The sequence below is a fragment of the Oryzias latipes genome, chromosome 2 (assembly GCF_053564925.1).
Source record: "Oryzias latipes strain Hd-rR chromosome 2, Olatipes_Hd-rR_3.1".
NCBI classification, from domain to species: Eukaryota; Metazoa; Chordata; class Actinopteri; order Beloniformes; family Adrianichthyidae; genus Oryzias; species Oryzias latipes.
In genome coordinates, this window is record NC_136238.1 from 35,847,263 (window position 1) to 35,863,032 (window position 15,770).

The 15,770-nt window shown below is 44.3% G+C and overlaps 1 protein-coding gene across 1 annotated transcript in view; it reads left to right on the forward strand.

The window, feature by feature from the left end:
* Positions 1-13,095, forward strand: part of LOC144986806 (uncharacterized) — a 31,450-nt gene extending 18,355 nt beyond the window's left edge. The window contains exon 3 of the mRNA XM_078934994.1: positions 9,331-13,095. Within this exon, the coding sequence (XP_078791120.1) occupies positions 9,331-11,885 (2,555 nt within the window). The 3' untranslated portion in view covers positions 11,886-13,095. The remainder of the gene's footprint in view (positions 1-9,330) is intronic.
* Positions 13,096-15,770: the final 2,675 nt, after the last annotated feature.

Consider the following 15,770-nt stretch of genomic DNA (forward strand, 5'->3'; position numbering starts at 1 on the left):
TCAACATTTTCCTTGAGAGGGAAAAATAAAACCAGAGGACCTGATTATAATCATTGTCTCATTGAAAATAGAAAAATATAAGGTTCAGGAGGCCTCAGCAGGCTTGTCCCGCTTTGCACAGCTGCCTAGTCTGACTCTGTCGGTCCGCCAGCTCGCCTCCTGCGAGCCGACATAAGGCACGATGTGAGCTCTGAGTGAAATGCGAGACAATGAGGAGTGTTTCAACAGGGGACTGTAAGCTGTGGACGACCGGAGCTCCTTTGTGGTTTGGTCCACACAAACCCTCAAACTACAAAAACAGAGTTGTCGATATTTGCATCTTCAGCGGGAGAAAGATTGTTTGACTCTATTTGATCTCTAATGTCAGCAAAGCCGCGCAGCTATCGCTGAAATATGCCATCTCTCCATCACACCGCTGAGCGGATATCCAGGAACATGAGTCGATTTCCATGGATGAGCCAATGAGGGTTTAGATCCCGCCCACTTTCACTGATTGACAGAGACATTCTCCTGAAAAAGCTCTTCATGAAATAAATTAGTCATTGTGAAAAACAGTAACATGAAATAAAAACAAAGCTACTTTGGAAAATATTGATTTTGAAATATGAGCTTCTGAAAAAAGACAGAATTATAATAATATTCAACATGATTAAAAATGAATATTTTAAAATGCTGTTTTAAAATAATGAACATGTTTTTAAAGCAAAATGAAATATATTGAATAATACAATGGCTAGTTTAAAATCTGTGTGCAGGTTTTTCACAATTTCCTGATCTTTTTATATATTTATGAGAGATTTATTGGTTGATTGTGAGGTCATATTTATTTATTTATTTAAATATTTATTTATTTATTTAATTATGAGCAGTATATAGGACTCCATAACAACCAGGGTCGGAATGTTGTTTTTGTCTAATCTCTCTTAGTCTAGGTTCTGTAGCAGGAATGCTCTGAACTAAAGAGTCCACAAAGACTTTGACCTCTGCTTCGTTGTTTAATTCTTCTTGTGTGAATGTGTGGGTTACCGGTGCTCTTGACAGTGTCTCTTAATGGCTTTGAAAATGAGGCCAGATAAGGGAGATACTTTCGTAAGTAGTTGGCCATGCCCATAACTCTCCTCACTCCCTCTGTGTCTTGTGGTTCAGGCATCTCCATTATAGCCTTGACTTTGTTTGGATCTGGGGAAACCCCTTCAGCTGCAACACAGTGGCCTACAAAAGAGATTTTATCTTTAGAGAATTCACACTTTTTTTTTTTTTTTTTTTTTTTTTTTTTTTAACTTGTCCTGTCCAACAGCTGGGCAGACAGATGAGAGCTGAGGGCCTCTTGTGTTGGACAGATTTTACTTTAACAAGAGGGGTTATTAATCTTCAGACAAACCAAAGGTATGTCTGGATAAACCCCTTTTGTAATTGAGGCCAAACTTTATTAATTTCAATCATGTCTGAAAATCTTTGGTGTTGGACCGGACGGAAAAGGAAAGAGGGGAAGAAGAGAGAGGGACGATAGAGAGAGGGGGGGTAGGGGGTGATAATAGGAGGGGAAGGGGGATAAGACCATGAAGCAGCATAAAGCAACAAGTTTACTGGTTGTTAATCATTATGGTAACGTTCAAATGTAGTACAATAAGGGCGGAGCCTGTCCACACACACACTCAAATGTTATAAACACACCTGCTAGCTGCAAAAAATGTCCACCTGTCGACATATATACAAAACAGATAGTGTTCACACGCATACTTATGCCTTAAAACCAACTAGTGTGAAATATTTCAGTCATTCAGTCATGCAAACTGTAAGTGCAAAGGTGAGCTAACACCTGTGCTCAGGTGAGTGTTTATGTTCTTCTAAAATGGATGGTGGAACGTGGAAAGAAGGAGGGAGAGTGCCCAGCCATCCCCACCCCAAGACCCCCACCGCAGCAGCAGCGGCAGCCGGAATCCCCCCAACGCCACACGGGAACCGGCAGGGAACAACCGCCGCCCGGGCGACCAAGCCCGCCACCCAGGCCAGGGCCAGCAGGACCGCCGCAAGGCCCCCAGAGCCAGAGAGCAGGGAAGCACGGAGGGAGAGAGAGCGCCGCCCCAGCCCAACCAGGAGAGCAGCCCCCCCGCCGCGCCGGGAGAACCCAACGCAGGGCCCCACCGGAGACGGACGCCCACAGCCCCAGACGAGCACCCCACCACCACCCAGGAGTTCCGGGCATCCCCCCGCCCCAACCCCAGGTACGAGCCAGGACCCCCCAAGGGAGACCCGCTCCGCGCTCCAGGCAGCCATCCGCCCGGCCCGCGGCTGGTCCAGGGAGGAGCGGGGCAGGGGCCCGCCGCCCCCGCCCAAGAGGGGGGGAACCCCGGGGAAAAAAAAGAGGGCCCACAAGGGGTGTTGTAAATATGGCCCGACCAGGCTCGGCCACAGTTGGAAATATGGCGGGGCCCAGCGCCCAGGAGCAAGGACCAGAACCCACCCCCCAGGGACACGAACACTCCCGGCTCAGATGTAATGTGAACCCCCCCGCCGCGCGGAGAGAGCACCGCCGGGCCCAGGAAGCCGGCACCCCGGGGACACGGCCGCCGTTGCAAAGGGGCCCGTACCCCCCACCAGGGAAGAGGCAGGGGACAGATGGTCCTAGGTCCCACCTTCCTTGCAAAATGTGTGTGCGTGTATGTGTGTTTGAGAGGGTGTGTGTGTGCATGTGTGTGTGTTTATGTTGGAATGTATATATTGAGGGGGGAGGGGTGTGTGTGCTAAGGGGGGTGCAGTTAAAATTGGCGGGTAGGGCACTGAGGGGACATCTCCTGATTACTCACAGTGACGTCCCCTCACCCTCCCCACCAAGGGACCCTAAATGTCTAAGGTGTGGTTAAAATTGGCGGGTAGGGTGCCAGGAGGACATCCGCTGCTTGCTGGCAGTGATGTCCAAGCACCCCCCCTACCAAGGGCCCTACATGTCTAAGGTGCAAATAAAACCGAAAGAGGGGGGGCCCACTCCATACGGCAACCATGGGAGGGGGGCCACTGCCTAGTAAACCCCCCCCCCCAAGGCTCATCGCAGGCTAAGCCCCCCACCCCCTCACCCTATTATGAGGTTATATGAGGAAGGGGGTAAGTTGGGGACAGCTGGTAGACTGTCCCCCGGTGGTCAGACAGCTGCCCCCCCCCCCCCCCCCCCCCAGCAAGGGGGCCAGGCCCACCCAGCCCAGGGGCCCCACCCCCGGAGGCGCCGACACCCCAGGCCCAGCACCACCCCCCCCCACACAGAGAGAGAGGAGCCAGAAAGCGTCGGCCCCCCCCAGGAGCAAGCCCAGGCCCCCACCCCCAAACGCCGGCCCTGGAAGAGCTCTGGTCAGGCCTCGACGGGACCGAGGCAGCCGACCGGCCGGGGAAACCGCCGATGGCCTCAGCGGAGACCCCGACCCGTCAACCCCCCCTGCCCCGTACCAATAGAGCCCCCCCCCCTCCCCCAGAATGCCCCCCCACAAGGCAGGGCCGACAAGACCCCCCACCCCACCACCCCCCAGACCCCGCAGCCAAAGCGGATGACACCCAGAGCGACCGGGGGCCCCAAGAGGGCTGTCCCGTCCCGCCCCAGAGCCAGGGAAGGGCCGATCCCAGCCCCAGGTGTAGGTGGGAAGCCCATCCAGCGCCGCTGGGCCCCCCCCCGAGCAGCGCCCCCCGCCAACCCCCCCCAGCACAGGCAAAGGGACCACCCCCCCAAGCCAAGCCAGACCACCACCCCACCCCCCCACCACGCACCCCCACACCCAAGCCCAGAGGACCACGCAGCGCCCCAGCCCGCCCAACCCAGGCGCCGGACCCGACCCCCCGACCAACGGAGCCCCCACCACCCCCCGCCAGGCACCGGAGGCCCCGACCCCCACCCCAGCCCACGGCAGAAGGGCAAGGAGCGGCGACGACCAGGCCCCCCCCACCCCCTAAGTCACGGAGTTAGCTATGGGAGACCAGAGAGACTGAGTTCTTTCAAAGTTACTTGAACCTTGGGCTGACATTTTTTCCAAGCTGATATGATCAAGCAGCAGATTTCTGTGTTGACTTATATTTATATTTTTCTTGCTTTTCCAATTTATTAAAATAGTTTTTTTAGCAATGCAAAGAGTTATGAAAATGATAGAGCCTAATCCTCCTTCTACATCGATGGCACTCATGTCACCAAGCACACAAAGTGACGGTGAAGCTGTGATTGAAACCTTAAGCCAGACTGATAGATCGGCACATACCTGCTGCCAGAGAGCCTGGACAGGCGTGCAGAACCACAGTGCATGCATGTAATTGTCGGGTAGATTACTGTCACAGTGCTGACAAATGTCTGAGTTACTGAGACCCATCTTGAACATCCTCTGTCCAGTGTAGTAAATTCTGTGAAGAGTTTTGAAATGGATTAGCTGAGAATTCACACTTGCCGTTCGTTCAGTGTCAGTCCCTCTGCTTCAAATCTCTGCAGAGGCCTCTTTGTGAAGCCTCTCATCGTGCTGCTGCCTGTCCTCTCCCACGACAACAACATCATCTGCATAGCACACCACCCCCTTGCCCCCCTCAAGCCTCTTTGACACCCGGCGCTGGAAATGCTCAGGAGCTGATGAAATCCCAAAAGGCAGGCGGTTAAATGCGTATCTGCCAAAGGGTGGGATGAACATTGTTGAAAGTCTAATTTCTTCCGCCAACGGGATCTACCAGAAGCGTGAGGTGGCATCCAATTTTATGAACACCTTTGCTCCAGACAACATAGCTAGTGTGTGGTCCACTGCTGGGAAGATGTGTCTCTCTTGTCGCACCCACTTACTCAGGTGTGTCATGTCCACACACAACCTTATTTTCCCTGGTTTGGCTTTTGGTGCCACAACCAAGCCTGCACACCAATGTGTGGGTTGTGTCACTCTGGAAATTACACCCGCTTTTTCTATACAATTCAGTTTCTTTTTTACTGCGTCTCTCAGGGGTAGCGGCACTCTGCGTGGAGTTGACAGCGCGTATTGGACCGCTCCTGGCTCCAACTCGATGTTGTATGGCTCTTTTAACTTCCAGAGACCAGAGAACACTGTGGGGTACATAGCCGTGAAGTCCACTGCTTGTGTCTGCACTGCACTCATCCGCTTGATGAGCTCTGGAGCAGTTATTACGGGAAGGCCTAGCAATGGTTTATATCGTCCATTAACCACAGGCACATCTTGCATAGTTGTTCCTTTATAGAAAGTTAGCTCCCATTTGAAACATCCCCTTACATCCAGTTTCTGGTTGCCTGGACCATACAGCAGTTTGCATGGTGGTTGCAATGTCCCATGTCTCTGTGGGGAGTATATGCTGCTCGAGTAACAATAGTTCTGCCTCGGCGCAAAGTTAATACATTTGGGGAGAGAAAAAAAGAAAAAAAATGAAATACCTAAACAGTACGAACGTGAACCGAACCGAAATGGTTGTACTTTTTTTTTTTTTTTTACTGCGGTGGGTGTTGTTAGTAAGACTTGGAATGGTCCTGTCTCCTTCCACATTTGCACCCAATCTGGGAGTCAGGACTTTCTTTGTTGGAATGCATGTGGCTTGTACACTGACGCGGCTTGTGTATGTAAGAAACAAGCTTAATACGTGAAAATGAGTGGGTGCGGCTTGTAATCTGGTGTGCTTTATAACCCGGAATATACGGTACTTTTAACAGTTCTCTCCTAACTAAAAGAAAACCACTAAAATACACAACACAACAACTAATTGTATATTAACACTTAGCAAAATCAACCATTTCACTAAAATGAATCCTTTAATGTTAGACTAGTCATGTTTTCCTTTTTTTCCCTATTTTTTTTTCCTCTTTTCCTCTCTTTCTCTCTCATGGTCACACACACGCGCACACACACACCAGTCTGCGCGCCAACAGTGACAGTAGAGCTTCACTCTGACACACGCAGCTGCATGATCTAACTCATACTGTCTCTAGTTTAACAACTACTTCTTTCCATTCTTCTATATTCAGCTGTCCTTTCACACCATACTTTATCTTTTATTTTAACATATATTGTAGACTGGCTGTTTGGTTGTATTTGTATATTTTTTCGTCTCACTGTAAAGGAGCCCCGTCAGGGGATTTACTCATATTACTAACCATATCACAACTGTAGGCCGCTGAAATTTCAACAGTCCGCAGTCCACACTTTTGACTTTGGCGAAAATAAAAAAAAATCAGAGATTACTCTGGTGACTTTGGCCAACCAGGAGATGTGGAACGCTATGTCCTGAGTTCCTGGTCCAGGAAGATCGAACTAGCTTAACTCTCCGACACCGAGGTCACTTTGATATCTATGTAAAATATATATTTTATGTATGTCTATATATCAATACAATTTTATATATTTTTCCTTTTTAATTAATTAATTCATTTATTTTTTTACTGTTCCCTGCCACATGTACTGCCTTTTTACAGCAGTACTCCAGAGAGGGTCTCTAAAATGCCTCTCCTTCTTTTTTAGTGCTTTTTTTCTTTTGCATGCTGGGACTGGTTACCCGTAGCCAGAAACCTTTTCTGCTATTTTATTCTTTGCGCTGGGACTGGTTACCCATACAGTAATCCCCCTGTATTTGCGGGGGTTACGTTCCTCACCCCCCGCGAATAACGAATATCCGCGAATAATTGATGCTGTTTTTAAATCTCCCGGAGCCTCTTCAGAGTAAGAACCTTTTTCTGCCGTTTGGGTTAATTTCCAGAAGCTGGAGATGCTGCAGGGCTTTTATTGGCTTTTATTAACCTTGTCAGAATGGTCACAGCTCGAACAAGAACAGCGCAGCCTGCTTATACACTCAGCTGGAGGAGAACGTTCAGCCAACGCGCACCCAGGTAGCCCCTCTAATCCACTAGTCACCAGCCCACCACTGAGTGACATACGCTGTGGTCCAGCAACTGGCAGAAACAGGGGGGCGCCGGCTGCTCGCAGCGCTATCCAACTCAGGGTCTTTATGCTTTACAGAGTATATCGTTTTTCAAAATTCGCGGAATGAGCGCTGTTCTGCTTCTCACGCTTGTGACGTCACGTCATCTGCGGCCACCCTCGAATGGGCGGGGCACGAATATTAAACCACGATTGGGCAGGGGATTACTGTATAGCCAGAAACCTTTTCTGCTATTTTTACTCCCAACACTGTGATCATATGCAAAACTCACTCAGTCCTGTGGTTCATCATTTCCGGTCGGATCTCGTCAAGCCACCGCTGGTAGATGAGGGTTAGACCTATGACGCTGGCCCGGCGAAGAATTCACCTCCCGGGACTTTCTTCCGGACAGCCTATATTGTCCGGGCGTGATCACGACTTCAGCGCGTCATCCTCAGTCCACCACTGGTGGGTATGTTGAGATCTGGGTCACGGTACCAAGATGTCAGGGTGCTGACTTTTTCTTTAATAAAGAGATGAATCACACAGGAGATGAGAACTTTTGCTGGACTACAATCGGTCTGTGACGGCGCGAACTGTCACAGAGGAGTTCTGACTTCTCAGTGTATCCGGTCTGGTTTTATTGGTGGCAGGAGTTGATAACATAAAAGTGGGTCATTCAATCAGGCAGTTCAGGAACATCATATTCTTGTATACAGTGATCCCTTGATTATCGCGGGGGTTACGTTCCAAATAGAACCCGTGATAAGCAAAACCCGTGAAGTAGAAACCTTTATTTTTTTTACAATTATTATACAATGAAATACACTATTATACATTGAAAAGAAAGAACAAACCATTTAACAGGCTAAATCAATTGTTTTTTTAACAAATAAAGGTACTTTAGAAACGTTTTTTTCAACAAATAACTTCTGTAGTGTGCTGTCAAATAATAATTTCAATCATCGATAAGAACAGAAGGCTTTAAATTGCGGAGATTAGCTCCGCCTACCGCGACCCGAGTGGATTAAACGGAAGAAAATTTAAAATGATTATGAAAAAAATAAAAAAGTACAGTGGGACAGATAGTGACTCCGGTCTTCGTTTTCACTGCTCTTCATACTGAGCCGCTGCATCCTCTGCAGCGTTTTTTCCTTTTGAAGCCCGCGGTGCAGCTGCAGGTGTGTTTGTTCGGGAGAGGAACATAGTGATACGCAGTTGTTGTCGCTCTTTTTTCTTCTTTGCTATAAGATCCTTATACACCGACATGCCCCCATCGATTATGTTGGCGAACTGTAATGAACGGCTCATCAAAGGGTCCCATTCTTGAGCTACTCGCTGAGTGACTTTTTAGCCAATCAGAATGCAGAACACAATGCACAATCCAAATCCGTGAAGTAGCGAAACCGTGAAAACTAAACGGTGATATAGCAAGGGATCACTGTAATCAGAACCTTTCAGGTCATTGTTTTCTACTGAAAGATAGAACTGAGATGAACATATCATGGTGATAATAGCATGTAAGCAAATGATAATTACATAACCCTAACAATGGCGACACAACTTTCAGTTTTGCGGCCAAAATTTGCGATTTTGCCATTTTCGCGTTTTTCTACAACATTGGAAAAAAGTTTTTTTTTGTTAAGAATTTTTTACGAAATTTGAGAAATGTGCCGCTAGTCTAAGTCTACATCTACCTCTGGAGTTTGTGTCCTAAAGGGCTTTTATTGAAAAGTATGCACCACTGCTACCCATCGTAAAATCATCGCAAAAGGACGAACCTGTAAAATTTGCTACCCAGTACCAACTTTTACAAATTTTTTAGGGATCATCCCATAAATTCTTGGGCATCAATGGTAAGCTGCTGTGAAAAAGTTGCATTTACTAGTTGTAGATTTTGAACGGTTTGCGTGTGTAAAGCTTGCAAAACTGGTACAGTTATGGCTCTTGGTTTTTTCAATGGAATACTGTGAAAATTGAATACATGCATCCATTGCTGGTACTGAACATATTGAAAAACACTAAATATGGACATATAAAGAATGCGAAATTGGTTTGCAAAAATCACTGTTGCTAAGGACATCAAAAAGTTTATTTTTTCCGATTTGTCTGTAACTGACGTCAATCTGTTTGTTATCCTCAAGCGACCAGGATTTTTAGCATAATTAGCATACGCAGCTTTGACAAGCCTTGATAAAGGTGGGCAGGGCGGCTGTGCTGCGTAGAGATGGGTGGCAGTGGTGCATACAGGCTGGCGGCGGGGGCGTTTAGGGCCTTCAGGCGATACGCCACTTGCGGCTTGAATAATACACTAGTAATTTAAATGATGTGCAAACCTGATGTTTCTTGCTGTTTTGGGTATAAAATGCAAATGGGCTGTTAGATTGAGTTAATGGTATTTATTAACAACACCCAAAGTTCTGAAAACCTAAAAAAGGGGCTCTTTTTGTATTTCTGCAGTCCTCCCCCAGCATTGGGTGACTGAAGATCTCTGCAACCGAAAAAGGAACTTCAGAGTTGAACTTGAGAAACTGGACCCTCCGAATTTTAAAGAGGAACTGGAGGAACCAGAACCATCACCGATTAAAGAGGAGCAAGAAAGGTTCTACAACAGGCAGCTTGATCTGAAGCAGGAGACTGATACCATGATGGAGATTCCTATTTATGAGAAAGATGAGAACAATGAAGCAGATCTAAACAACCAGCAGAGGAACTTGAGAGTAGAAAATGAGGAACCAGAACCTCCACAGATTAAAGAGGAACAGGAAGAACCAGAACCTCCACAGATTAAAGAGGAAAAGGAGGAACCAGAACCTCCACAAATTAAAGAGGAACAGGAAGAACCAAAACCTCCACAGATTAAAGAGGAAAAGGAAAAACCAGAACCTCCACAGATCCTCTTCATCTGTCAGGAAGAACAGCTTGATCTGAAGCAGGAGACTGATACCTTGATGGAGATTCCTACTTATGAGAAAGATGAGAACAGTGAAGCAGATCTAAACAATCAGCAGAACTTTAATGTAACTGATAGTCAGGATGAAGAACGAAACCAACATGAAGAATCAACATCAACTACAGATGGAGAGACAGAATCAACATCAACTACAGATGAAGAGACAGAATCAACATCAATTACAGATGAAGAGGCAGACCCACAGAACAGAGATCAGAGGAAGAGAAGACACAGAAGTCATGTTCAAAGTGTGGGCAGCTCTCACGTGTCAGAAAGTCAGTGTGGCTCTGATGTTAAAGTAAACTTCACAAACTCACCTTTGGTTAAGAAACCCAAACAATCTTCAAGCGAAAAGAGACTTTCTATTGTAAAGTCTGGTGAAAGCTCAAGAATTGTTAGTAATTCATTTGCCAACACGAAAAATGAGTCTAAGGACAGACTTTGCATCTGTACAAAAAGCAGTAAAACTTTAGGTCACGGGTCTCAGTTCAGAACTGATTTAAGAACTCAGAGACTTGAGAAGCCTTTATCTTGTAAAGAATGTACAAAGAGTTTTAATCATTTATCTTGCCTTAAAAGGCACATGACAATACATACAGGAGAAAAACCTTTTTCATGTAAAGAATGTGCAAAAGGCTTTAGTCAAAAATCTGATCTCAAAAAACACATTAGAACTCATACAGGAGAGAAGCCTTTTTCTTGTAAAGAATGTGCAAAAGGCTTTAGTCAAAAATCTGATCTCAAAACACACATGAGAACTCATACAGGAGAAAAGCCCTTTTCTTGTGAAGAATGTACAAAGAGTTTTAGTAATTTATCTAATTTCAGAAAGCACATGAGAGCTCATACAGGAGAAAAGCCTTTTTCATGTAAGGAATGTGCAAAACACTTCAGTCATAGATTTTCTCTCAAGACACACATGAGAACTCATACAGGGGAGAAGCCTTTTTCTTGTAAAGAATGTACAAAACGCTTTAGTCAAAAATCTGATCTAAAAAAACACATGAGAACTCATACAGGGGAGAAGCCTTTTTCTTGTAAAGAATGTACAAAACGCTTTAGTCAAAAATCTGATCTAAAAAAACACATGAGAACTCATACAGGAGAGAAGCCTTTTTCTTGTAAAGAATGTACAAAACGCTTTAGTGGCATATCTGATCTCAAAACACACATGAGAACACATACAGGAGAAAAGCCTTTTTCGTGTAAAGAATGTACAAAACGCTTTAGTCGCATACCTGATCTCAAAAAACACATGAGAACTCATACTGGAGAGAAGCCTTTTTCTTGTAAAGAATGTGATAAAAGTTTTGGTCACATATCAAGTCTCCAAAATCACATAAAAACACATACAGGAGAAAAACCTTTTTCGTGTGAAGAATGTACAAAACGCTTTAGTCGCATACCTGATCTCAAAACACACATGAGAACACATACTGGAGAGAAGCCTTTTTTTTGTAAAGAATGTTCAAAACGCTTTAGTCGTACTTCTGCTCTCAAAACACACATGAGAGCTCATACAGGAGAGAAGCCTTTTTCATGTAAACAATGTAGAAAAAGTTTGAGTGGTTTATCTAGTCTTAAAAGACACATGATAACTCATACAGGAGAAAAGCCATTTTCTTGTAAAGAATGTTATAAAGGTTTCAGTCAAATAACAGGTCTCCAAAATCACATGAGAAGTCACACAGGAGAAAAGCCTTTTTCTTGTAAAGAATGTAAAAAAAGCTTTAGTCAAATATCTCATCTCAAAACACACATGAAAACTCACACAGGAGAAAAGCCTTTTTCTTGTAAAGAATGTGAAAAACGTTTTAGTGCTATATCTAATCTCAAAACACACATGAGAACTCACACAGGAGAAAAGCCTTTTTCTTGTAAAGAATGCAGAAAAAGTTTCAGTCATGTATCTAGTCTTAAAAGACACATGAGAACTCACACAGGAGAGAAGCCTTTTTCATGTAAACAATGTAGAAAAAGTTTCAGTGATGTGTCTTGTCTTAAAAGGCACATGCGAACTCATACAGCAGAAACGCCATTTCTAGACAAAAATTGTAATTAAGAATAGGAAAAAGAGTGGAAAAAAAGGTTTTTCAATTGTAAAAGCATTCCCGATGGTATTTTATTTATTATTAGGCAGTTTTTAGCCTTTGTTGTATTTAAGACATTTTCTGCAGTACAGTAGTAATTCATATGAAATGCTCATCTAAATGCTCTTCTGCTAGGTCATAGCACCTCACAAGTCCAAGCTAACATTAGTGTAAAAGAAAACTTTGAGCAATATTAGAACCATACAGTTTAGAGCCAGATAGCAGATCAGATGACGAAAAAAAAGATGTTAATGAATCTATTTGGATGCATCAGAATTGGAGCAGCCATGGGAGTCTTTGGCCCGCCCAGGTCATTTGCTGTGTCAAAAACCTGACCTTTTTCAAAATTCTAGTGAGGGGGAAGATGAGACGCCGGACTCAATAATGAAGATGCTATCAAAGCAACCTAAGATTTCTTAACATGGACACAGAGCCACATGATGGCCTCCATACCACATTGATGCAGTCATTCAATTAAAAGGAGGCACAATGGGTTATAGAATGCATAGAAATTAAGTTCTCTTAAGTATGAAAACATTCTTTTTTGGTTTTTCTGATAATCTGATTTTCTAAGACACTGTTTCTAAGGGTTTCATCATCTATAAGCCACTGTTATCACATTGATAAAATAAATAATGATTCTATACATCATGAGTTTCACTTTTGTAATGAATGACAAAAATGTTTAAGTTGTTGATGTAATTAATTATTTTAGATACACCTGTAAATAGAAATGTGTTGTTTTGAATTATAAGGATAAAATTTGATTTTTGATGAAATGTTACTAATGTTCCATTTTTGTTGATTGAATTTTATTAGTAAATTTGTGGACTTTTATTATATTGTTTAAATTTGTGAAGGTTAAGCATTGTTGCTGTTTATGCTGAGACAGTGTTGTCTAAGTCTGTGTGTTACCATGACAACACTAGAATTATTTTAACACTTCTCTAATTCTAGCGATTTTAATATAAAATGATGTTGCAAATAACAGTGTTGCGAAAAAAAGATTTAGTAAAAATGTATGAAAGAAGATGTGGATAAAGAACCAGACTGGTGTTTGTGTCTGGTGTTTCTTGTGATTCATGTTTTCTAGTAGACATTAGAACTATTCCTCTGTTCTTTTTGGTTCTCAGTGTTCTGTTCCAGTCTTTACTGTGTAGAATAAAGTGGACAGAAACATCAGTCAGAAGTGTGGAGTCTTTCCCACAGTGTGGGTTTCTGCTGTTTGTTGCTTCTCTGCTGGTTCCAAAGCTGGACTCTGTTCCAAAAGGGAGAGTGTGTGACGTACCCGGGTAAGTTTAAGTGTAGGTTTGTTGATATGCTCCACTTTTGGTGCCAAATATGCATGGAACTTTAAATACGAAGGACTGCATTCACTATAAAACCCTTTTTTTTCAAAGATCCATTCAATCATCCATCTTCCTCCACTCATCTGTTCCCAGGACGCGGGGGCAGCCGTCTAAGCAAAGGTGCCCAGACTTCCCTCGCATCGGCCACTTCCCCCAGCTTCACTGGGGGGACTACTAGTTGTTCCCAGGCTAGCCGAGAGTCGTAGTCTCTGGGGAAGTCCCAGTGTGTCCCGGGGCTTCCACACAGTGGGACATGCCCAGGACACCTCCCCATGCCCAGAACACCTCCCCAGGAGTCATCCAGACTAGATGGCAGAGCCTCCTCAACTGACTCCTTTTGATGTGGAGAAGTGGTTCTACTCCAAGCTCTCCGCGGTTGATTGAGTTTCTCACCGTATCTCTAAGGGAGCCCCCAGCCACCCTACTGAGGAAGCTCATTTCAGATGGTTATAATAATTATAGCAAAAAGAGAAGGGGAGAGTGGGCAACTCTGCCTAGTTCCTCTTTGCACTAGCCGCAGTTACATGTGCAAATAGCTGGTCAGCACAGACTTTCAGGCAGGAGGGATTGATAACGTTTTTAAATATCTTTTTTCAGTACAAAACAGTCAGAAAAAAATACTTGCAAAAGGCATAACGAAAAATATAATTGAACTAGATGACCTGCTTTATAAAATAAGAAAAACTATTAGCTGTCAGGAACTATAAACTTGGAATACAAAACACTGGCCTGAAAAAAATCCATTATCTTACACATTTTTTTCCATTCAGAAATATTCAATTTTTTCCCAAAAAGATTAGTTTGTCAACATTTTCCGGAGCGAGGACAGATCTTTTAGTGGTTACGATGTCCCCAGCAGTAGAAAAAACTCTCACTTGGGACAGAGGTTGCAGAAATGGAGATATACCTCTTTGCCATATTTGCAATATGCTTATAGCTGGTTTAATTGGTTCTCTACCATTAGAGAGGATTAGCATCAAGAGGGATGCATCCTGTTTCTCTGTATTTGACAACCTCCACCTTCAACTCCTCCAAAATAGCAGACTTATTTTCCTCCGGCGTCTGAAATTCACCAAATATTTCAGTCATTACAGACTTTTTGGCTGGAGGAGATGATGTGGTGGAAGCCCTGGATCTTTACTTGGAGATGTGGTTGCTTTGGTTGTGGTCTCACCGACAGCCTGTCTGCAGAGTACAAAGACACATTTTCTACAGCGGGGAAAATAAGTATTGAACACGTCAACATTTCTCTCAAAAAACATATTTCTAATCGAGCTATTGACACGAAATTTTCACCAGATGTCGGCATCAACCCAAGGAATGCACACATAGAAAGAAATCCAAACATTTATGTCCATAAATTAAGTTATGTGTAATAAAGTGAAATGGCACAGGGCATAAGTATTGAACACATGAAGAAAAGGAGGGGTAAAAAGGTCTGGCAAGCCAAAAAAGCAGCTGGAGTTTGTCAGTATTCAGAAGGTTAACCTGCCCCCTATTAGTGCAAAGTAATATCAGCTGGTATAGTCCTGGTTGATGCCTTTTAAAAAGGTTCCTCACCAGCAAGGTGTTAGACAAGAAGCATTGCATGATGGGTAAAAGCAAAGAGCTGTCCAAAGACATACGCAACCTTATTGTTGCAAAACACACTGAAGGCATTGGTTACAGGCGCATTTCTAAACTTCTGAAAGTTCCAGTAAGTACCATTGGGGCCATCATCCGTAAGTGGAAAGAACACGGCATTACCATAAACCTGCCACGGCCAGGTGCTCCTCGCAAGATTACAGACAGAGGAGTCAGAACAATCATCAGAAGGGTTCTCCAACAGCCCAGGACCATTCGTGGAGAGCTTTGTTGTTTCAAAGAAAACAATAAGTAATGCACTCAACCGCCATGGCCTCCATGCACGCACACCACGCAAGACTCCATTTTTGAAGAAGAAGCATGTTGAAGCTCGTTTGGAGTTTGCGACACAACATTTGGATAAACCCATGACATTCTGGGAGAAGATACTCTGGTCAGATGAGACCAAAACTGAACTCTTCGGATGTCATAAGACACAACATGTTTTGAGGAAAAATGGCACCACACATCAGCCCCAAAACACCATACCAACAGTCAAGTTTGGAGGTGGGAGCATCATGGCGTGGGGCTGTTTTTCAGCATGTGGTACTGGTAGACTTCATATCATTGAAGGAATAATGACTGGAGAAAAGTATCGAGACATTCTTGATCAGAATCTGCTGTCATCTGCCAGGCTGCTGAAGATGAAAAGAGGGTGGATCTTTCAGCAAAACAACGATCCCAAGCACACAGCCAAGGTAACACTCAACTGGTTGAAGAAAAAGAAAATAAAGCTGCTAGAATGGCCCAGTCAATCACCAGACTTGAATCCAATTGAAAGTCTTTGGAAAGAACCGAAGATCCGGGTTCAGAGAAGAGACCCCCGGAATCTTGAAGATTTGAAGGCAGTTTGTGTGGATGAATGGGCCAAAATCACACCTGAGC